The sequence below is a fragment of the Mirounga leonina genome, unplaced genomic scaffold, assembly GCF_011800145.1.
Source record: "Mirounga leonina isolate KUSES-001 unplaced genomic scaffold, KU_Mleo_1.0 Mir_115, whole genome shotgun sequence".
In the NCBI taxonomy this organism is placed as follows: domain Eukaryota; kingdom Metazoa; phylum Chordata; class Mammalia; order Carnivora; family Phocidae; genus Mirounga; species Mirounga leonina.
In genome coordinates, this window is record NW_023270268.1 from 63,487,906 (window position 1) to 63,512,948 (window position 25,043).

A 25,043-nucleotide genomic window follows, 5' to 3' on the forward strand; every position below is an offset into this window, starting at 1 on the left:
ATTCTTTCCTCCAACTGTATAGCAAGCCTCCCACACTGTGTAATTTGTTCTAATACTTGTTTCTCAAATTCTTCCACAATTTGATTTATGCATCTTCCACAATTATTTGCTGATGTTTGGTTGCCGTATTGTTTTCCTCACATTATTTTAATTATTTTTATTTCAAGAAAAACTTGAGGAAGGATGCCTGCATCTACCAAAATATTTTATTGAAACAATTTGCTTCTTGGGGCACCTGGGTGGCTCAGTTGGTTAAGCATATGACTCTTGATTTCAACTCAGGTCATGATCTCAGGGTCATGACATCAAGCCCTGCATCAGCTTCTGCCCTGGGCATGAAGCCTGCTTGGGATTCTCTCTCTCCCTCTCCCTCAGCCCCGCCCCTTGCCCCTGTTCAAACATGCGCGCTCTCTCTCTCTCAAAAATAAACAAATAAATAAATAAATAAATAACAATTTTCTTTTTATTAATAAATAACAATTTAATCTTTTCTTCCTACTCTTCTGAAAATTGTAAGACAAGTTATCTCCTTTGGGTTGTACAGTTTATTTATTTATTTTTAAAGATTTTTTTCATTCAAGACACAGAGATACAGAGAGAGAGAGAGAGAGCATGAGCAGGGGGAGAAGCAGAGGAAGGGGGAGAAGCATGCTCCCCGCTGAGCAGGGAGCCCAATGCGGGGCTTGATCCCAAGACACTGGGATCATGACCCGAGCCGAAGGCAGACGCTTAACCATTTGAGCCACCCAGGCGCCCCATGGGTTGTACAGTTTAATGTTTGCTCTCAGAAATTCTGATTTTTAGGTAATAAATAAATTATAGAGTGTATTCTTATGTTAATCCTATTCTTACATAATCACTGTAAGAAAATTTCTATAGGCTTCAATCTTATGCAAATAGGTTGGTTAATATATAATATATACAAACCAAGGAATCTTTTCTCATCACTTTGTTTACAAAGCAAGAACTTTAAGAAGTCTGTTAGGCTAACACTTAACAGAGATTGATATTTGCAATAAATGTTAAAATGCAATTTAGGTTCAATAGTTAAAAATGAGGAATATATTAACTTCTTTTTTTTCTTCGAGGTTTGTGTTTATATAATTAAGCTAGCTGTACACCAATTATAGCATGTGGATAGTAAGCAATATAAATTTTTAATTTTACACAAATTACATATGGATCACCAAAATTTTGCATATAAATACTGAAGACAACAATGAATAAGTTAAAATCTGTTCAAAGAAATAAAACGAAGCAACTAGTTATGTACAAGGGAACACGCATAAGGCTATCAACTGATTTTTCAGTAGAAAGTCTGCAGGCTAGAAAGGAGTGGCACGATATAGTCAAAGTGAGGAAAGGAAAAAAACTTACAGCCAAGAATATTCTGCCTGGCAAGGTTATTATTCAGAATTGAAGGAGAGATAAAGAGTTTCCCAGGCAAACAAAAGTTAGAGGAATTTATCACAACTAAGCCATCCTTACTGGCTTAAGTGAAAAAGAAAAAGCCTAAGTAGAAGAAAAGTATGAAAGAGAAAATTTCATTGGTAAAAGCAAACATAGTAAAGGTAGTGGTTCAATCACTTGTAAAGCCTTAAAAAAAAATGATAAAAGCAGCTATATCTATAGAATTAGTGAAGGAGGTGACGCTACTTTCCTGCTCCCACAATACCTCTCACTCTTCCTTTCCAACCAGGGCCTGGCAGAATGGCTTCCACAAAGAAGGGTGGCAGGAAGAAGGGCCATTCTACCATCAACAAAGTACTGACCAGAGAATACACCATCCACATTCACAAGCACATCCATAGAGTGAATTTCAAGAAGTGTGCCCCTTGGGCACTCAAAGACATCCAGAAATTTGCTCTGAAGGAGGTGGGAACTCCAGATATGTGCATTGAGACCAGCCTCAACAAAGCTGTCTGGGCCAAAGGAATAAGGAATGTTCCATACCACATTCATACACTTGTCCAGAAAACATAACAAGGATGAAGATTCATCAAGCAAGCTCTATACATTGGTTACCTATGTACCTGTCACCATTTTCAAAAATCTACAGGCAGTTAATGTGGATGAAAACTAATCACTGATTGTCAATAAAGGTATAAAACTGCAAAAAAAAAAAAATTAGTTACGAATACAAAATAAAAAGATGTAAAATATGACATCAAATTCATAAATTGTGGTGGAGGGAGTAAAAATGTAGTGCTTTTAGAATATGTTTGAATTTAAGTGACTTAAACTTAAAATAGACTGCTATCTATAGGATATTATATGTGAACCTCATAGGAACCACAAACTAAAAACCTATAATAGATAAACAAAAAATAGGGGCACCTGGGCGGCTCAGTCAGGTAAGCGTCTGCCTATGGCTCAGGTCATGATCCCAGGGTCCTGGGATCAAGCCCCGCATCGGGCTCCCTGCTCCTTAGGGAGCCTGCTTCTCCCTCTCCCTCTGCCTGCTTCTTCCCCTGCTTGTGCTCTCTCTCTGTCAAATAAATAAATAAAATCTTTTTTAAAAATAAGCAAAAAATAAAAGGAGTCAGAATATCATTAAAGAAAGTCATCAAATCACAAGAATAGAGAGCAAGAGAAGAAGAAATAGGGAAAAACTACAAAATTAACCAGAAACAATTAACAAAATGGTAACAAGTACATACTTTTCAATAATTACTTTAAATGTAAATGGACTAAATGCTCTTATCATATGCTCTATATCAAAGATATAGAGTGACTAAGTGGTTAAAAAAACAAGACCCATCTATATGCTCCCTACAAGAGACTCACTTCAGAACTAAAGACACATATAGACTGAAAGTGAAAGGATAGAAAAAGATTTCATGCAATGGAAACAAATTAACAAGCTGGGGTAGCAATAGTTGTATCAGATAAAATAGACTTTAAAACAAACTAGCAAGAGATCAAGAAGGGCATTACATAATGATAAAGGGATCAATCCAACAAGAAGATATAACAATTATAAATATCTATGCACCTAATATTAGGAGAACCTAAATACATAAAGCAAATATTAACATAAAAAGAGAAACTAACAGTAATACAATAATAATAGGGGACTTTAAGACCCCACTTACATCAGTGGATAGATCATCCAGATGGAAAATTAATAAAGAAAGAGTGGTTTTGAACAATACATTAGAAGCAGATGAACTTAACAGATATATACAGAACATTCCATCCAAAAACAGCAGAATATACATTCTTTTCAAGTGCACATGGAATGTTCTCCAGAATAGATCGCATGTCAGGCTACAAAAGAGTCTCAATAAATTTAAGATTGAAATCATATTAAGCATCTTTTCTGACCACAACAGTATGAAACTAGAAATCATTTAAGAGAAAAAAAAAAAAACAAGAAAAACAAACACATAGAGGCTAAACAACATGCTACTAAACAATCAATGGGTCAATGAAGAAATTAAAGAGAAAATTTCTAAAATACCTGGAGACAAATGAAAATGGATACAGATCATTCCAAAATCTTTGGTACACACAAGTGCAGTCCTAAGAGGGAGTTTACAGTGATACTGACCTACCTCAAGAAACAAGAAAAATCTTAAATAAACAATCTAGCTTTACACCTAAATTAATTCAAAAAAGAATAAAGCCCAAAGTTAGTAAAGCACTGCCTTTTTTGTCTGGCTTATTTCACTTAGAGTAATGTCCTAAAGTATCATGCACACTGTGGCATATTACAGAATTTCCTTCCTTTTTAAGACTGAATAGTATTCTATCATATATGTTATAACATATATTATATATAATATAACATATATATGTTATAATATATCACACTTTGCATTTTGGTAGGTTTTGTGTTTCTAGTAATTTGTTCATTTCATCTAGGTTATCCAATTTTTTGATGCACATTGTTTAGTACTCTCTTATAATTCTGTTTCTGCAGAATTAATAGTATTGTCCCCACTTTCAACTCTGATTTTAGTAACTTGGGTTTCCCCTCTTTTTTGTTTTCCTACTCCATCTAGCTAAAGGTTGTCAACTTTGTTGATCTTTTCAAAGAACCAACTTTGGTTTCATTGATTTTCTCTGTTGTTTTTTTATCTCTATTTCACTTATCTCTGCTCTAAAATTTAGTATTTCCTTCCTTCTGCTAGCTTTGCATTTAGTTTGTTCTTCTTTTTCTAGTTCCCTAAGTTGTAAAGTCAGGTTGTCAATTTGAGATCAGAAAGTGTCTATTTTTTTTTCTTAGCATTTACAATAGCTCAAAATGGAAACCCTGAATATACTCACACACAAACTCTAAACATTAGAAAAGCAGATTTCAAGATACATTTAGAGAAATTCTGACATTATTGCATAGGAAGAGACTCTTCAAGAAATGTTCTTGGAGTTTCTTGGTCCTCCAAAGTAGAGATAGAAAAGATGGAAAGAGGGACCCAAAATTCAAGAGTAAGAATTTTATTAGAAAGGCTCAAGCCGTGAATAAGGGGACTCATGATAAAGACTAAGTTCAAATTTAAAAGACTATTTCCTAAAGTAATAGTTGGAGCAAGAAATAGGAAGAAGAAGAAATGAAATCATTGCTGGATCAAACCGGGCAAAGAGAAAGCAAAACAATTTTATTTCTATTTAAGCCTTGTCTTTATGAAAGGGAATAACTTTCAAGCTGAAAAATAGAGAACAGCCACAAGGGTTAAAGCTAAGATAAGTGAAGAATCAGATAAGAAGAGAACTCTTAACTCCTCTAAGTTCCAGTTTCTAAACAGAGATGTTTGACATTCCAGGATACTAAAAACATTGTAGTTGCAATTGCAGAGTCTGTGCTTGATAATGAGTCAGGAAGAAGATGAAGATCACTAGGAGACTGGAAAACGAAAACTTATGTCCAAGTGTTCAGCAAGAAAAAAAAAATGTGACTCTAGGTAATATCAACTAATTATTCAGCCATAATTTATTGAACACCTAACCTATGCTAAACACTGAGCATGGTTTGGGGACTACAAGAAGAAAATAGAATCCCTAGCCTACAGGTAGCTTACATTCTAGCAGGGGACCCAGATTGGAACATGAAAAGTTACAGTGCTGCAGTAGAGATCGGTGTTAGAGTGAAGTGGGTACTGTGCAAGTCAGGGAGGGACAGCCTAACCCTACCTCGAGAGAGGCAGACAAGGCTTGGGTGCAGATAGAGAGACTGACCTTCACCAGCTGATGGGTGGAAATGCTAGGGAAGAAGAATGAGGAAAAAGTAGGGAGAACGTGGGATGGAAGTTTCCTCTGATGGGTGAAGAAGAAAGACTATCTTCAGAGTGGGGGACGTTCTGGCAACAGTCACCTTAAGCTGGGCTTCTGGGTCATATGTCAGACTAAACATCTATATATTGGAGGGCAGATGACAATGGTTTCACTTGGGGGTCAAATTCATTTGACATAAGTAGGGCTTTAAACCAGTGAAAGTTGAGTTATCTGTTCCTCTGATATTATTCAGAGCCATTGGAGAGAGCGCTGTGTCAAGTGGGGCAAAGCCTTGGCCACAGAAGGGTACAACCTCGAGGCAGTTGACTGACCACTATTGGTTGGTGGTTTCCACTGGACATCACAAGAATACCTAGGCACTGACTTGGCACCCACACGGCTCCCTTGTGCAGATGACAGATTGAAGTGGGTTTCATGATGGTGATATCTCCAAGTCTACACCTCGGCCTTCCTTGACTTCCTCTGACTTGTTCAAGAATACTCTCTGCAAGTATGTATGCAGATGTTTCTATTTTACAGTTAGTCTTGCAGCTTTTGACCTTAAGGGTCAAAATTCTCTTCACTTTTTTCTGGTTTTGTTGCACTCATATCCCCTCAAAGCTCTCCGTTACTATTGTTTAATTCTTTGAGCTGGGGGAAGGGAAAGCAACAGGGGACTGAATAAGATGTGTGCATGGGAGAGGACAAGAGAGGGGAGTGGAGATAGGAAGCCAGCTGAAAGGAAATTAACCAACCTGTTTATGGGGCGAAGTAGTGAGATTTTGAGTGGCTTTTGTTTTCTTTTTTATGCAACTATTTAAAAAAAAAACCTGTTTGCAAAAAGCCACTTAGTACTTTTATAAACAGAAAACTACTCATGAATATTATTATTTTTCCCAGGTGAGGAAGAATCACAATGAGCTAGCAAGAGTTCCCCAGAAATTAGTTTAAGCCTGATATAATATTTGGATAGAGCTATTGGGTGGATAAATCAGGGGGATGCATGGTATTTCTAATTATTTTATTACATGGAACCAAAATTGATTGAATAATCATATCCAAAAAGTGTTTATTATAATGTGTGACTATCGACCTAAGCAATGCTTCTGGTGGGTTGCCACAAGACTCCACATAGCTTCATCTAATACCTTACATGAAAATAACTAATTTGTGTTTATGAAATTTGCAGATGGAAACTGAGGGAACATATCAGAATCGAGATTCACAATGACTTCAATAGAACGGGCAAGCAGGTCAAATTACTGAGATACCACACAGTGATAAGTGTCCAGTTTGACAAAGCAGCTCTCCACGTCTGGGATGGGACACAACTGGAGAGAGAGTGGGTACAAAACCCCAAGAGTTGACCCACCTGCAGGTTCAGGATGATCTGCAAGCACTTCCCTGGCCCAAAGCTACTGTGATGTTAAGCAGCGTTAATGGAAATGCCACACCTGGAACAAGGTGAAGAATATTCCTCCATTGTCTGATTAGATGACAACCTTCATTGCTTGTATATTTGTGTCCTACTGGCCCAATTGCATTGAGTGGAGGAGGAGGAAAAGGAGAGGTGTTCCTCACCACAGAGACTTTGGGAGACATTTTCCAGTGCCAGTGGACCAATATTATGGCTGCTGGTCTTCTTGAGGTTCACACATTTGTTTGGATCCAACACTTAGATCAGCTAAGGAACAGATACTTTTATGCAATTTCCCTAACTTGTAACTTCCTCCCCATTGAGAGTATTTGTGCAAAAATATTGCACAAGGATTTTCAAAAAGTGTTAAAGCTAAGCTTGTTTCTGAAGTTCAGGCCACAGCTGAATTTAAGATTCATGGATAGAGGATATTTTCTACCCTCCTGTGCTAAAACTATGAACCTGGATTTGATCCTAGGCAGAGATGTTCTTTGCAATGACATCTCTAAGAGGAGCTTCCTGGCTAGCTTGACTGGTATTGATTGTCTGTTTGCCAAAAGTCTTTAAGTTGGCATCTAGCAGGCCTGGGTGGCTCAGTCGGTTAAGCATCTGCCTTCTGCTCAGGTCATGATCCCATGGTCCAGGGATAGAGCTCTGCATGGGCTCCCTGCTCAACAGGAAGTCTGTTTCTCCCTCTGTCTGCCCCTCCCCCTGCTCGAGCACTCTCGCACAAGCTCTCTGTCCCTCTCTCTCAAATAAATAAATAAAATCTTTTTTTAAAAAAGTTGGCATCTAGATATGCTCTCTGATTTAATTATCTCCTGAAATCTGCAGTGTATTTAGATATGAATAATTATAACCAAGTAGAAAATAAACTTCTTACAGGCAGGAAACATGTACCTTTTAGGATTTTCATTTTTTAATCTTTTCATCTTTTTAAAATTAGCTTTCTTTCTTCCTGTCTTTCTTCCTGTCTTTCTTTCTTCCTGTCTTTCTTTCTTCTTTCTTTCTTCTTTCTTTCTTTCTTTCTTTCTTTCTTTCTTTCTTTCTTTCTTTCTTTCTTTCTTTCTTTCTTCTTTCTTTTTTCCTTCTTTCTTCTTTTCCTTCTTTTCTTCTGCCTTTCTTCCCACCCTTCTTCCTTCCTATCTTTCTATAGAGTCAAGCAGTACTAAACACAAAGCAGTTGATGACTGATAGTGACAGCCCCAATCTTTGTGTAACAGAGGACCCCCCAGGCTAGCCTAAATTGTTGCAAATTCAGACAAGCCTAGGGAGGTTCCAGGGCCAGCTATATTTGTGTGAGGCTGAGGAATCCCCTGGGAAAGAAAACTCACAAGGAAGGAGAGTCAAGGCCAGAGACCCTGTCGGAGATAATGGGCTAGAACATCTGCCAAGGACATGCAGCAGCAGAGCATCACATCAGCTCTTGGATGAAGGCCCAGGGCTCAGGGCCGCCTAGAGGCAGCTGGAGGAAATGAGTGTGGGAGCCCATGTGGAAGGAAGAGCAGACTCCCAGGAGACAGGAGACGTTCTACGGCTGAATTCTATAGGAGGGAGTAAAGTCAGAGGAAAATGGTATAGCCTAGGGAAATCAGAGTGTTTTGAAATATTTTAGAAAAAAATCTGAAGGGAAAACTGATGTACGTCAAAAAGCATATTCCCTTATCATTCATCATGAGAAAATGCTGATCAAAGGTAACTCACTTGTGGGGCACCTGAGTGGCTCAGTTGGTTAAGTGGCTGCCTTCGGCTCAGGTCATGATCCCAGGGTCCTGGGATCGAGTCCCATGTCAGGCTCCCCGCTCAGCGAGGAACCTGCTTCTCCCTCTGTCTCCTGGCTTGTGCTCTCACTCTCTCTCTCTCTCTGTCAAATAAATAAATAAATAAAATATTTTAAAATAAAAAAAAAAAAAGGTAACTCACTTGTGCTATAGAAGTAGGCCCTCTGTTTACAAACACCACACTTAGATTAAGGAGAACCTATGGATTGCTCATTCCAAAGTTACTCTAATGTGGGTATTCAAAAGGAAGACTTTTGCTCGCTTAAAAGTGCACCCAAAAAAGTTGCAAATCTCTCCTCTAAGGAAATAGAGCACTAAGTTTGCCTAACTGAAATTATTATACTTTACAAAACGTAACTAAATCTATGTTGTAAATACCTCTTTTATTCAACAAAAGTACAAGTGCTCTATGAAATGTCTTTTTTATAATTACTGTCTTTAACCCAGGATTAACAAGAAAAAAGTAAGTTGATTTGGGGAAATTTTTTATTGCTATTATTATAAACACATAAAATGTGTTCTCCACAGTGTGTGTGTTGTAAGCAAACATTTCTAGACTTCAATAATGCTAGACTTGCGTTCGCTTTTTAGTAGCACCATGCAATAATATGGTCTGCCGTCATCACTCCATTTTCTCACTTGTGGACCTCAGCAAGCACATCCCCAGGCTTCAGTGCAGGCTAGCTCCAACACTGCTGGGAGGGGTAGAAACTTATGCTTTCTCATGGGCCCCAAAAGGCATATAGTTGGGTTCTATAATGTTTTCCAGGGTTGTTGTTTTTTTTTCCTTTTTCTCTATCAAGAGAGGAGAAAACATATAAATTGCATGTGGCCTAAAATGGACGTCTTGTAGAGAGCGCAACTTGCGTTAACCACGTAACCATGCTTCCCGTCCATAGAACATGTGCCCATTTCTTATTTACAGAATGTATAATTAGGAAACATAGGATAATAAAACATGAAATGAGGCAAAAGCATAGGAATTTGCCTTTTATTTTGCTTTTGGTAGAGAGATTTTTGTCTCAATCTTGGAACGAACTTAAAAACTAGAGCTTGTTAAGCTAGGCTGGAAACAATCTTAAGCAAGAGCAGGAGCTCTATTCACCTTTTTGGAATTATGCAAGTGTAACCTGTTTGGAGAATAAAAAGCAATGGAAGAAATTAGCGGATGACACTAGAAGAGCTCATAAAGGGCATTAAAAAAAAAAAACAACTTTGGTCAGTTTAGCATTAAGAAAAAGCAAAGGGTAAGCATTTTGTGATTCGTGTATGCATGTCTGTGTGTGGAAATGACAAATCTATTTTAATAGCTCTTATGTTTCTTCCCCCTACACATGCCGGTAGACTTACCAAAAATGGTCCATATAAAAGTGGGTCTGACTAAAGATGGCAGAAACTTCCTCAGCGTCTACCACATGGTGCCTCTGCCTTCCTGCCACTCACTAAAAACATGATTTCCAAAATGGATGCTTTCAAAAATTCTTCTCTCCCTTCCTTTTATAGGAAATAGACCATTTTCCTAACACATAAACGCCTCTGACCCCACATTTACAAGAACATGAATCAGGAGTCTGACCTATCCCTTTTGAAAAGTTGCCCATCTTTAATACAGGGCATAACAAATGAAGTGCAAAGATCCTAGGGGATACTACTTTACATCATCATCGAGGCTATCAGGAGCGAGGAAAGGGGAACCTCTGTGAAGAGAAAACTGGAAGAAAAAGTGGAATTCACTCTGTTTTGAAATATCCTAAGTGAATGTGGTATAAAAACCACAATGCATAGTTTTATCCTCAAAGAATGTAAAGGAAATAGAATCTTCAGAAAAGAAAGGCTGGTTTGTGCTGGGGAGAAAGCTGAAAAGAACATTTTATAAGAAAGTCACACTTCAGCCAAGTACTTAGTTTTTTCAGCCTAAGGCCTGAACTATAAAAATTGGAAGGAACCCTCTCTTTAGGACTAGACTGAAGAGTTTATATTATGGATCCTAGCAGCTAACTTTGTGTGAGCTACATCTCTCCCTCTACGCTAAGCTTAGTAATGGGATTAGGATGCTTCCACTCTGGCTTCCTTCTTCCATTTTCCTTCCTGCTAAAAATCTAGGACTGTTATAAACATCATTGCCTGATTATTGGTATTACACATAGTTATTGGTAAATAACCAAAACTGGAAAAAAAAAAACAAACATGTTTAGCAACAATGTACTAGACATTGTTTTGTTACATGCATGATGATTTTAAACTAAGTATTAGATGATTATAACATTGGACTTGTAGAACTTGAACATTTATACTGAGTTTATGTCAAATTTATCCAAGTTGAGGGGCACCTGGTTGGCTCAGTTCGTTAAGCCTCCGACTCGTGGTTTCAGTTCAGGTCATGATCTCGCTGTTGTGGGATTGAGCTCCGTGTCGGGCTCTGTGCTCAGTGCGGAGTCTGCTCCAGATTCTCTCTTCCTCCTCCTCTGCCCTTCCCCCTGCTCACATGCACTCTCTCTTTGTCTCTTTCTCTCAAAAATAAATACATAAAACCTTTAAAAAAATATTTATCCAAGTTGAAACCACTGAGTAATAATGTTAAAGATTTATCTTTAATAGCTGAATTTCATTCCCTTTAAAACTTAAAGGTGGGGCGCCTGGGTGGCTCAGTTGGTTAGGCGACTGCCTTCGGCTCAGGTCATGATCCTGGAGTCCCGGGATCGGGTCCCGCATCGGGCTCCCCGCTCGGTGGGGAGTCTGCTTCTCCCTCTGACCCTCCTCCCTCTCATGTTCTCTGTCTCTCTCTGTCTCTCTCGCAAATAAATAAAAAAATCTTAAAAAAAAAAAAAAAACTTAAAGGTGAATTGAAAATTTGCCCTCTTCCTAAACAATGAAATTCTTAAAGCAGGACCTGTTTCTCCCTATGGCATTACCTTTCAAAATGAACAACTGAACTAATCTAAGTAATGATGCATCTGTCACTAGAGGGGGTTAAAGCATTTCTGTCCTTGGCTGCCATGGGGAAAGCAAGATTCTAGAAAGCTGTCCTTCCTCCCCTTTGGGATGTGTGGGAGTATTAAACCCCAAATAGAACAGTGCTAAACTTTCCTTTTTCATATTTTGTTTTTCTATAAACAAACTTTATCTGTGGCCTTGTAGCAGACAGTCAGTTCCAGGAAACACACAGCAACAATGTCATTCCCCTTGTGTTGCACATAATATAAAAACAGAGTTTAAGTAAATATTTGAATTAGGACAATTTGAAAACTGACTTTGGAGTCCCCTTTCCCTGGCATGTATCGATCCCCTTCTCTCCAGAGCGGCTGTTTCAGCGGATTCAGTATGCCACACCTGAGCCATTTAAATGAAGCTGCTTCCGGGAAACATACCAAATACTAGCAGGGTTTCATCTTAAAGACAGCATTTGCAGAATGGAACTCAGATTAGGAGGCTCAGCTTCTGTTGTGCAGCAAAGAAATCGGGTCTAGAAATAGCATAGAGCAACACCTAGTGCTAAACGTGGATATAGCAGAAAGATTGTCAGTCGCAGCGGGCTTATTGAACTATAGGTGAAGGTTGCAGTTAGACAGCTCTTTGTTTGGGTATTTTAACCATGGAATTAGTCTGTGAAATGACAGGCGTGGACTGGCTGATCTCTCAGGTCCCGTTCCATTCTCTGATTCTCCAGTTGGGTCGTTACTGTGTACTTTTCATTCTCATTGCCCCACATGCTTTTTAGTGAACTTGTCTGTTGGATCAAGGAGGCTTGCCTAGTAGCCTAGCTGTTAACTTTAATGTCAATTAGCTTTGGGTGGATCAAGAGAAAGTAACAGAAAGGCTATGTACTGGGACAAGGAGATGGGGAAGTATCAGGAAATGCCCTTTTCTCCCCCGCCCCTTTAAAATAAATATATAAATAAATAAAAACCAGGGCAGGACATCTGCATTGTTGAAAAGAGAAAGGAAAGTGCGGGCCTTTGTATACAAAAACGATACCATCATCTGGTAAAAGTAAGCAATGTTTGTCCTAGGCTACCCAATTCCTTATATCAGAACGATGCACTTAGTCAGTTGTCCTAGCTCAGAAAAGATCACAATATCATCTGTGTGGAAATATAATAGGAGTATTAGTTTGTATAATCAGATTCTTGTGAATAAAAATTTTATTTTATTATTTTTTAATTTTTTTAAAGATTTTATTTATTTGAGAGAGAGCTCCAGAGAGAAAGAGAGAGAGAGAGAACACAAGTGGGGGGAGGGGCAGAGGGAGAAGCAGACTCCCAGCTCAGCAGGGAGCCCGATGCGGGACTTGATCCCAGGGTCCTGGGATCATGACCTGAGCCGAAGGCAGAAGCTTACCGCTTACTGGACTGAGCCACCCAGGCGTCCCTCATGAATAAAAATTTTAATATCTTTGCTATCATTTTTCTAGAGAGTAGGGGGAAATACTTGTTATCTATGAAAAGTACTCAGACGAAGCAGTAGATAAAACTTTGAATATACAGAAATACGTAAAAGCCATTCTATTAGACAGATCACCAGTGAACATGAGCTGCTTTAAAAAAGTTGGCATCATCCTTAGAGCTTTCCCCCAGAGGCGGAAGTTCTGGCTAGACTCACGCGGTTGGTCTGTGACCTTGAGTCTTCCTCTATTTAACACAGAGTCATGTGGCGGTATGTCACATGCCCATATAGCAAGGCCAGAATAATCCCAGCATGGGCACGCCTCTCCCATATATTCACATACAACGCACGTGTATTTACAGTGCGGTCTCACAGCTGAGCGAGCTAACCTGGAAGATTTCCTTTGTGTTTTGGTGTGGATTTTGATGGAGAGGGGATGGAGAGATTTAAGGTACCAAAACATTAATTGTTTCTAAGTGAAGGCCTGAGGAGCTAGCTTTGTCAGCAAAATGGTCTAGATAAACTAGTGATAAGCAGCTTCATTCATCCATCCATCCATCCATCCATTCATTCATCAATGCTTCTTAAGCATCTACTATGGGCCAGGTATTGTTTGGGGCTCTGGAATGTAGCAGTGAACAAAACAAAGTCCTTACTTCATGGAGCTTTCATTCTAGTTGGGAAGACACACAGTAAACAGATGAGCCAAGAGCGATGAAGAATCAAGTCAGGTGGTAATGAGTAAGCTCAATTGAGGGAGGGGGAAAGAGATTGATGAGAAACGTCTGTGATGAGGGGATTTTGAGCAGAGACCTGGATGAATTGAGGGAGTGAATCAACTGTTGTACCTTTTTTAGCTCACCTTGCTTTCCTGCATTATAAATATACAGAAAACTGAGGTTCCTAATATTTTAACCATTGCTTGGAAAATAGAGTAAGGACTTTGTTTCCTGGCCAATCAGAAGTTGATTTAGAGGGGTGCCTGGGTGGCTCAGTCAGTTAAGCATCTGACTCTTGATTTCGGCTCAGATCATGATCTCAGGGTCGTGAGATCAAGCCCCAGTGGGGCTTCCGCACCAGGTGTGGAGCCTACTTAAGATTCTCTCTCCCTCTCCCCCTGCCCCTACCCCCTCCTGTGCTTTCTCTCTCTCAAAAAAAACAAACAAACAAAAAAAAAAACCTGATTTAGAGACGTTAACCCTACTGGTCACTCTCAACCTGTGGATGGGGATTGGTCTTTGAGTTCTGTGCATGCCCAGATCCTCACTGAATTCTCACCTCTCCATCCACCTACACTAGTCACTCCATGACTTCAGATGTTAGCAGTTCCCTCCCAGTTTTGCATCCCTTTTCAAGGAGCTAGAAAAGAGTGATTTAGCTCTATGCTCCTTCAGTCCTTGCCCTTCCAGGCCTCTGCTGTGTTGGCTGACAAGTTCTAATTATCTTATGACACAGTCACCAGAGCTGGGCTGAGATCACCAATTTGTGACTCAAAGGCTGTTGACTAAGCAGCTGGTGGACACCGGCTCCCAGCTGGTGGATGCTGGCCTTCTGGCTGCCTATTTGTGTGCCAGGAGGGCAGAGGGAGGCCTCCGTGGAGGAACTCTACATGAAATCTCTCCCGCAGGAATCCGGTTGGCCAAGAGACCATGTACAGCGCCGGCTTAGTTTCCATTGCTTCTACCAGCCAGCGGTGGATCCAGATGGTGGTTCCCAGTCCTCCAGGAGATAACACTTTCACTGATAAAGGTTTCTGGGGGACAGGCATTTTGGCCACGCAGGCACTTTAGCTCCTTGGGGATTTATTTCAAGGCATGGAATCTGAGATATGGAAGGAATCTGAGAAATTATCTAGTCTAACCTCCACATGTCGCTGAGAAGGACACCAAGATTACGAGAGGTTTTGATTTACTCGAGGTCACACAGCCAGAGTCTCTTCCTACTGCATTACACTGCTCCTCATCTTACTTATTTGTTTTAGCCTATGCCCCCTCGGCCAGCCATACAGGAACAATGCATGCAACAACCAGCATAGTCCATCTCCACACGAAGGTCAAGAGCACACACATGGAGCACTGAGAAATGGAAAACTAGACCAGCAATGCTCTAGATAGAAAGTCCAGAGTTTTCCTTCAATACATAGGAATGAAACTTTGGTTGTGGTTCTCCCATTTGTCCTAATTTTATAAAAAGAAAGGGCGAGGAATATCTCTCTGTCTCTGTCTCTCTCTGTCTCTGTCTCTGTAACTGGGAGTAGAATCAGCAGTTCTAAAAAATGTTTCCTTTGTGCACATGCAGCATCATCTCCATTCCTATTATGTCCTGGGTGAGTACAGCCCTATTTGGTATATGTCATGGATCAATTTTCATCTATGCATACATGTTTTAAAAGGTGTAGTACACCTATGTCCTGATCTGATAGTGGAAAACAAAAATTACAGACTTCGGAGTCAAGCATTGTAGGTTCAAAACCAGGATTCAACACTGATTAGCTGTTATCACCTTCACTATTTACGCCTTAGAACCTCAGCTTTGTCATTTGTAAAATGGAAAAAATAATGACAACTGTAGAGGGCTTTAGTGAACCCATCCTCACCATTCCTGCCTCTCTTGTGCCTTTTACGTGGATATATTTGGATCCAAAAGTATGTTTAGTTTCTCACTGAACAGTTTGGTTCTTTCCTTTTCAAAAATGCCAAGAGAAGGAACTAAATGAATATACATTTCCTATTTAAGAGGATTTAAAGGTTGTCCCTAAAAGCAACTTAAAAACAAGCATAACCTGAGAACATTTCAGGATACTTAGACCTCCTTCTTTCTCATCCCCTTTTGTTTTGTTTTGCTTTGTTTTTTGCCCTTTCCCTCTACTCATTTCCCTTTAGTCCGCCCTACAAGTATCTTTTGTAAAATGCACACGAGTGGCCCGTGGCTTCCATTGCTCCTCTGTCCCGGAATCAACTCTGTCCAGACCCAGGCTTTGGATCTGTGAGTGACGCAAGAAGCTGTTTTTGGCTTCAGGAATGTTTTCCTCTATGTTCTGACTCCTCTCTTGTTGTTCTTCTTTCCTCTCCATCTTCTCTCCACCTCTCTTCCCCAGACACCCCCACTGTTTCTCTCTTCCTGTTTTCTTAGTGTCTTCCCCCGCTCCTTGGTGGCCAGAGCACCGATCAGTCATAGCTGCTGTCACGATCTCACTTCTATCTGCAGCCCTTCTAGTCCGTGATTAAACAAGATAGGAGCAGCCTTCCCAAAAGACAGACAATCCCCACAGTAGCCTGTGGGAGGCTGCCTGGTGAGGTCAAGTCTGCCAATAAGAGCATTTCCTTGCAGCTGCAGGGCTTGGGAGAGCAAACTGACAGCGAGCTGCACACGTTTGCTGGTGACACACTTAAGTTGTTTTGCTTTGCAAAAACATGGGAAAATTCTGATAAATTCCAGATGATTGCAAAACACATCCGAGGGTCAGATATACAAAAGGCAGATAACGTCTAAACTAGGTAAGTACAAGCTGATGCACAAATCTCTATTTGGGTCCAAACATCTTGCAGATTGGAAGGCTTTAAATTTGACAATTCCCAGTTCGGGATGATAAAAATTGAACTTTGCTCTCCTTAAACCCCAAGCCATTATGAGAAGAGAGGGTTCACTCAAAGTTGAAGTCGAACAGCTAGTAAAAAGCAGAAGGAAATGTGCATTATGAAGGAGCGTTAGAAAGGTTTTTAAACCAGTAAAGAAATTGGAATAGCTGGAAAGACAAGAGTATATAAACAATACCCATCAATGTGTCTGCAAGAGTGGTTCACCTTCACAGTGTAACCTAACATACCTGTTGCATCATCCCTATTCGAGAAAGACAGGTGTCATGTTGATGCTGATGGGGGGCCAGAGCAGCTTTTCCTTACACTCCTTACACTGTGACCCACAGGCGTCAATATTCTCGGGGATTATTGAGCCAGCGTGGCTGTATGTCTGTGTAAAAGTTAGACCCTTCGTTTTATGCAGTTCACAAAACTATTGTTTTTCCTTTTGTTCTCCAACATTTTAATTTAAAAATTTCAGACCAATAGAAAAGTTGAAAAAAGCATAAAGAACGCTAACTTAACTAGTTTCACCAATAGGACATTCTCTTATATAATTATCATGTCATTCATACTCCCAAGATACTCAGCATTGATGCACGATTATCTACTATAAAATCCATATTTATTTTTATTTTATTATTTTTTAAAAGACTTATTGAGAGAGAGAGAGCAGGGGGAGGGGCAGAGGAGGAGACTCTCCAGCAGACTCTGAGCTGAGCGCAGAACCCGATGCGCGGCTCCATCCCACAGCCCTAAGATCATGACCTGAGCTGAAATCAAGGGTCGGATGATCAACCGACTGAGGCACTCAGGTGCCCCATAAAACCCATATTTAAATTTCCCCAAATATCTCAGCAATATTTATTATCTTTCGTGACATGGACAATTTTTGAAGAGTCCAGGCTAGTGCTTTTTAAAGTGTCCCTGTAATCTGAATTTGTCTGATTGTTTCTTTGTGATTAGATTCAGGCTAAACATGTTTGCCAAAAACACTATGCACATGATGGTGTGTGCTCTCCTTATATCCTATCAGGAGGCAGTGATGTCCCTTTGTCCTGGTGTTGGTGATATCAAGTCTGATCACTTGGTTCAGGTGGTGACTTCCATATTTTCCATTGTAGAGCTATCATTTTCCATTGTGCTTGAAACGGTTACTGCACTGGGGTTAGCAGAGTGTTAATATTCTAATTTTTCATTCCTTTTTTAGGTCTTAGATGGAATCCTTAGTCCTAAACCCAGGTCTTTCTGATGTCAAAGTTCATGCTCTTTCTGCTACAGGAGCTACGTCTCTATACTACGTAAACAAATGAAGCGAGTCACCTGAAGCTGCTAGGACAATAAAGCATTTTCATTTCATCTCTTGTTTAGAGCTCCATTCTCTTTCATCTTGGCAAAGATAGACCCCTTCTGGAACTTTGAAACCTACTTAAAAAAGAAAAAAAACAAAAAACCTGAGACTGTAACACATGCAGAGCTATTTCCAGGGCTCACATGTAAAGGAACATATCTAAAGAGGTACAGAGGGTCACCTGGGTGGCTCAGTCAGTTAAACGTCTGCCTTTAGCTCAGGTCATGATCTCAGGGTCCTGGGATGGAGCCCCACATCGGGCTCCCTGCTCAGCGGGGAGTCTGCCTCTCCCTCTCCCTCTGCCTGCCGCTCTGCTTACTTGTGATCTCTCTCTCTCTGTCAAATAAATAAATAAAATCTTTTAAAAATAAATAAATAAATAAAATAAAGAGGTAGAGAGTGTCCAAATCAGCTTCTCTCCCTCAGTCAGCATCACTGACATATCCCATCTCTTTTGATTACATTTCTTTCTTTTCTTTCTTTCTTTTCTTTCTTTCTTTCTTTCTTTCTTTTTCTTTCTTTCTTTCCTTTCTTTCCTTCCTTCCTTCCTTCTTCTCTTTCTTTCTTTCTTTCTTTTTTCTTCTTTCTTTCTTTCTTTCTTTTTTCTTCTTTCTTTCTTTCTTTCTTCTGTGGCAAAGATGGATTGAAGAGTTTGGTGCAATTTCTGCCATTCTTTCCTGAGCAAAGATTGCTGGACCCCCTTGGATAAGAAGGAAGGTAGGGTCTGCAAAGCAGCCAGCAAAGATCTTGACTCCACCACCTTCACAGAGGATTGCAGACGTACCTTCCAGCAGTGCCGAAGGGGAAGCAGAGAGCCCTGGAGGGGCCAGGGGCCCTGGAGGGGGGCAGGGGCTCTGTGAGCCTTGCTGGCTGCAGACACTGGGGAACACAGATGACATGGCCGAGCTGAGAGGAAGCCCTGGTCAGAAGCAGAATTATATTTTCTTCTTTCCCAGTAGCTGCCCTCCCTGAAAATCTCTATGCTTTAAGGAAATGAGTGCGGACAGATTCCTGTGGGAAGGGGTGGCTGGGAAAACACCCATGGAGAAATCCCTAGCTCTACCTCTGTCCCTTCTCTTCGTTACATTAAGGGGCAAGGACGCTTCTAATCATGAGTACACTCCGGTTCGTAAGTCACCCCGGCAATGTCAGGGTTAGCCTGTCAGTGTTACAAACACTAAAAGAGCCCCCCCAGATTAGAGCAAAAAAATATTCTCTTATGTTTGCCATCTTTGTACTGTTTAACATGAGTATTTCAACAGTCTTTATTTTCCAAACATGCAAACAGAGGAGAGTGATCTGACCCACAGTATATTGACATGTCCCGTAGCTATAACCTTGAGATAAAAAGTGAAGGAAAAAGTCAAAACAGCCCAAACCAAATGCTAACACAAACAAGTCTTTCTGCAGCCCAGACCCTTTCCCTCTGTCACGAGGGGACCCACTAACATTGGCACGCAGCAGCGTGCTGGACACACATAGCTCTGGGTGGGGGCACACCCTCGGGGCCACAGTGCCCAGCTGGAAAGTCTGGAGCAGTCATTCATGAGTTGAACAAATGTGTGTTAAGTACCTACTCTGGGCAGGCGCCTGGGTGGCTCAGTTGGTTAAGCGACTGCCTTCGGCTCAGGTCATGATCCCGGAGTCCCGGGATCGAGTCCCGCATCGGGCTCCCTGCTCAGTGGGGAGTCTGCTTCTCCCTCTGATCCTCCTCCCTCTCATGCTCTCTGTCTCTCATTCTCTCTGTCTCAAATAAATAAATAAAATCTTAAAAAAAAAAAAAAAAAGTACCTACTCTGGGCCAGACCCGAGTCTAGGTGTTGGCAACAACGTCTTACACATCTAGGGGATGCATAAGGCTTGCAAGGCCTCTCCCCTCGTGGAACCTACCTAGTGGCATGAGGAAGAAAGAGAGAGAGAATATACTCCCACAGTGTTGAGAGCAGATGGGAAAAAATGGCTGTAGCAGAAAGCCTGAGCTGCTTTCCTGGGTCCTGTATACCCAGCAAAGCAATGGCTTCAAAGTCGGGGTCACACGGTGGAATGGCTATTAAAGGCAGAAAGACAGAAAGAAAAAAAAGCAGAGGTTCCGAGAGCAGCTTCCCTCCTCGTGGGACATGGAAGGGTCCTTTGGGAGCTGCGTAAGAGACAGTAAGATGCGATAAGATGATGCATAAAAGCAGTAGTAACCACAGTGCCTCTGTCCTTTGCTGAAAGAACTTCAAAGATGGGCCGCCCAGTGTAACAATAGGGAAAGGACGAAGCTTCTTTGCTATGCAGAGCTTGGTGCTGAGCATTTTACATGGATTGCCTCATTTCGTTTTCTCAATCACCACCTGGTGAGATAAACACTAATTTTATTCCCATAAGAAGAAACAGACCTAGAAAGGTAAGTAACTTGCCCTTGCCCAAGGACACATACCTGGCAGATAATGGATCCTAGCTCTGTCTCATGCCAAAATCCATGTTCTAAACCACTGCATTTCTATCCAAAAAATTATTTTTATCATCTCATTTAAGGGAAAAGGCATTAATATTGAACAGGAAAATTATTCCGGTAGCTTCAGAAAGTGGTCTGTGTTTTCAAGATGTTATCTTAGTAGAGGAAAACATGTCCTAATAGTCAAAAGCAAATAGGTACCACTTTCTCAAATGCGTGAGGAATTAAGAAATAAACTTTGACAGTTGCTTAAATGTACATAAGCCCAATATCTAAAATTTGAATTATGGGGCACCTGGGTGGCTCAGTTGGTTAAGCGACTGCCTTCGGCTCAGGTCATGATCCTGGAGTCCCGGGATCGAGTCCCACATCGGGCTCCCTGCTCGGCAGGGAGTCTGCTTCTCCCTCTGACCCTCCTCCCTCTCATGTGCTCTCTCTCTCTCATTCTCTCTGTCTCAAATAAATAAATAAAATCTTTAAAAATAAATAAATAAATAATAAAATAAAATAAAATTTGAATTATGATTCAAGAATGATTAGAGATCTGTATTTTATTCAACTAATAAATTACTCCTCGAAGTTTATTTTACAACTGCATACACTTCCATCTTTGTCCTCTACTTGATAATTGAATTAATAGTAAAATAAGGTAAAGCTGGTCTCATGAAAACAAGACAGAACTCCATAATGAAGCCTATGCTTCTTTGGGAATGAAACCATGTCAAAAATCTTTACCAAAAATTTTTTAAAAATTGTAGTAGAATTGAACTTTGAAAGATGGGGAGAGGTCTTGTTTTTGCTCTAAATCATTTAAATTAGATGTAATGAAAAGTGATCAGAGTGCTTATTTTTACTTTGTTTTGTGGGAAATTGTGCTGGGAATGTGGATCTATTGTGCACAAAGGATGTTGGCTTTATGCTGGAACCACTAGGCAGGTTGAGTTGAGAAACAATTAGCTCAGTCAGCAAGCCTTTGAATCTGATTAAGCCAGGAAGTGGGCACTCCCCACGTCAGGGCAGAATGAAGGGAATGGAGGCGGTAATCCAAAACAAGGAACGATTTCTCTCTCTCTCTCTCACTCACTCACTCTCTCTCTTAGTAAACTAGTACTAGAATTTATTGTATCAGATTTATGTCAGGGATTATTTCATTACATGTTATTATCTTTGGTGAAACAAATAGAAGCTTGTTTCCAAGTAGATCAACAGTCCACATGTGTCATGGCTACTGTCTCTAAGAAACTTCTGTTTACTGAGGCCTGACATACCCTCATGTTTTGGTAACAAAACATCTTTGAGATCGAGGACCCAGGTCACAGAGGAAAATGCAGAGCCTATACAAGGCTGCTGGCCGAATTCTCATTTCCCTGGGGGCTCTCAGTGTATTCTCTGGAGTTATCGCTTTCTTCCCTGTCTTTTCTTACAAGCTTTGGTTCACCGGATGGAGTGTCTGGATTGCTTGTCCCATCTGGAATGGAGCTTTGGTAGGAAAATATTTTATTACATATATTGAGAGAATAAGGAAAGGTGGGAGGGAAAGAAGAAAAAGAATACATGTCCTTTTTAGGTTTTCCAACAATACAGAGAAGTCTTAAAAAGCTATTTTACTCTTGTCACCTTGGTATTCTGAGAAATTGGAACCTCTCTTGTGAGATCTGAATTTAGAAAAAAAATGTAAACCATAAAAAATAATGTAAAAATGGGGAACAAAAATAATTTTCAGACTAACGCTTTCACTAGAAACACTGAGGTGTGTCGACGTGATCCAAGATTTGCAAGCCCCAAATCTTAGTTCTCCCACATTTGTCCTCACATGCAACTGTGTGAACTGAAGGTCATTCAAGAAGTTGGGTGATGTACCTCTCGAACGTCGCAGTTCATGAGGAAAGGGTGTGCAGGCCAAGTACAAGTCGGCACCAAGTAGGTGTTCTGTGTCTGCTGACTGAATGACTGCACAAATGAAGGGTTGGGCTGGTACCCCAGCTCTCTGGGTCAAAGAAATGAACACATCTAGCCTTGCAAATTGATGTCTTCTATGGTGGTATGGTTTAAGGGGAGTTACAGAGGCTTGCAACAAATCCTTCTCTCATTGCTTCCTGTGATGCCTTACATTCACCATTGGACTCTAGAGAATTTCAAATTTAAAGGCCTTTTGATCTTTAGGAGTTTTCTATTAAAATGTAGCCACTCTTGAGAGAGGCTGTCACGAGGGGACACACTAACATTTAAGTCTTAAAAAAAACACAGCTTTTACTGGGATATCACCTAAAAGTAAGACCTTAGAACATATAATTTTAATCTACTTATTAAATAAATATGTACTGATAGTCTACTGCGTGCTTCAGTTACAATGGTAAACAGACAAACAAACAAGGTCTCAATTTTTAAAAAACTTTATCTAGTGGGGTTCAAGGATGGTGAGTAGATGGGAGAAAACAGAATGGTGGGAATGTGGAACTGAATGAGGAAAGTGTGGGATGGTGTTTTTCTTTTTTTTTTCTTTTCTAATACATTCTTTTACATCTGCCTCCCCAGTCTTGCTCATCTGCTCTTTACCCCATCTCCCGCCTGAAGCCATACGTTCATTCAAAGAAATATTTATTACACATCTACTGGAATGCAAAGATTAGGAAAAACATTTTATATCAGGACCTAGAATGTACATAAATACATCCCTAAAATTCTCTCTAGGTAAATAGATAGATTTTGATATATACATATAACTAAATCTATATAACAAAAGTTTCACAAAACAATATTTAGCCTTCTGTGTGAAACGACGTCTGATATTTTCTTTTCTATTAATTTTTTTTAGTTCTGACTTCAGAACTGACCCAAAGTTTAACAAAACCACAATTCTAGTCCAACTCTGTATCCCTTTTTCTAAATTCTTTGTCTATCCCTGCTGTCTATCATAGAACATTCAACAGATACTGAGATTTGATTAGGATCAAAAATTATTGAATATAGGTTTGTTCTATACCAAGATCTGTTTTATCGGTTAGACCCAGAGAAATGACAAGATCTGTGTCCGGCACAGATACTTGGTGGCTGTTTGATTCCGAGATTGACAGCATGGGGAATTGGAATCCAAAAGGTAAGACTGAGGAGATGGAGCCTATGTTCAAGTCCTGATTCTGACATTCTTGGCATATGGCCAAGAGCAGGACCTTCACTCAGCTAGTTCTTCTTTGCTTTTACCTAGAACATGAGGGATTTTGCAGGTAAGAGAGTCCGTGTGACACTATCTGACCCTAAGATGCTCAGTGAGAATGACCAAATTTGAACAAAGCTTGTATAATAAAGGGCTTCACCAGTGTTAAAGCTCTACACACATGCTAGTTAATACCTTGCCTTTCGTTTGTGCTGTGAGGGAGGAAAACTTCTACCCTCCAGTGCAGGGAGGGTACCCTTCACATGGGGAATTCATTTCCTGCTTTCAGGGGGAGAGAGGAGAGTCAGTGTTCTTCTTGCACCTGTTGTTTCCTAAATAACTTTAATTCAAAATAATCAATATGCCAAAGTCACATACTTGGGGGCCACTTGTCCTGAATCCCATCAGTGCCCAGCCCTTCCTTCCTAATCTCTTGCCATCCGCTCACTTTCCCATTCCATTTCCTGATGAACAGCTGAGTTTCCCCATCCTGTTACCTCCCAGGACCTCATCTCTACCACCCTTCCCCTCACTCATTCCATTTCCTTAGCCATCACACGGCTCCTTGGTGTGTTCAAATATTCCAAGGTTTGTTATTTGCCTCAGGGCCTTTGCACTGTCTGTTCTCTGCCTGAAGCCTCTTCCCACACATGGCATGTTCCCTAACTTCCTTTAATTCTTTGAAGATATGTCACTTTCTCCTTGATGCCGTCCTTCATTACCCTCATTACCCTATTTAAAATTGTAAATCTCCCCCACACCTGGCATCCCCAATTTCTCATTCCCTGTTCTATTCTTTCCCCCATGGCCCTTATTACCATCTAATATACTATATAATGTACTTATTCATTGTTTGTTTATACCCCTCCCAAAAAGTGTATATTATACAACGGTGGGGATTTTTTTTTCTTTTTGTTTACTGCTATACCTGCAGCACTTGGAACAGAGTGAGTCACATACTAAGTGTTCAATAAATATTGTTCAATAAATATGGTTGAATAAGTGAATGAGTCCCATGCTCTGGTGGTACAAAATTTTTCACACCATTGAACTCTGATTAGGTTGCAAGGACTAAAAGTCAAGCTGGTATTTATACTAAAGTAGTAAAAAAAAATCCTCAGGAGAAGGAAAGCAATAAGAATGCTCACTCTTTTAATGATGTCTAAGTTTGGAACAATGTGATTTTTTTCTTTTTCTGGTGAGTTTCCTAGTGAACCACAGTTCTATCTGATCAGGGTCAACTTCAAAAGGTCTCTGACTCATTCCACAACCTTCTCTACCACTTTTGTTTGTTTGTTTGTTTTGTTTTTAAAGATTTATTTATTTGTTTGAGAGAGGGAGAGGGGCATGGAGGGCAGGGCAGAGGGAGAGAGAGAGAATCCCAAGCAGACACCCCACTGAGCTCAGGGCCGATGCTCCATCTCACAGCCCTGAGATCATAACCTGAGCCAAAATCAAGAGTCAGACGCTTAACCAACTGAGCGACCCACGTGCCCCTACCAGTCACTTCTTAAGTTGCCTGCAGAGTGAATCTTCCTCTGGCGGAAAGACGATTTGTACATTTCAATCATATTGATATTTCCTTTTGCAAAAGGCTCCATATCTCTTTTGAGACTTCAAAAGATTTTAGAAGTGATACAGTATTTTGTATTTGTTCAGTGCTCTCATTCCTGACTTTCTAAATTCTTCGCAAATATTGGTCCTCAGACTCTCCTAGCTCTCTTC

At 40.3% G+C, this 25,043-nt stretch overlaps 1 protein-coding gene and 1 pseudogene across 4 annotated transcripts in view; both read left to right on the plus strand.

Moving 5' to 3' along the window:
* Positions 1-1,689: 1,689 nt before the first annotated feature.
* LOC118000285 lies at positions 1,690-2,083 on the plus strand (annotated as a pseudogene).
* Positions 2,084-12,928: 10,845 nt separating this feature from the next.
* TMEM212 (transmembrane protein 212) overlaps positions 12,929-25,043 on the plus strand; it is a 28,806-nt gene continuing 16,691 nt past the window's right edge. For 2 of the 4 annotated variants that reach the window (XM_034998957.1, XM_034998964.1), the window contains exon 1: positions 21,454-21,648. In XM_034998957.1, coding sequence (XP_034854848.1) covers positions 21,490-21,648 — 159 coding nt within the window. In that variant the 5' untranslated portion in view covers positions 21,454-21,489. Of the gene's footprint in view, positions 13,247-14,422; positions 14,545-17,583; positions 21,649-25,043 lie in introns of those variants that run through there. The other 2 variants (XR_004678054.1, XR_004678056.1) reach the window with 2 other exon arrangements.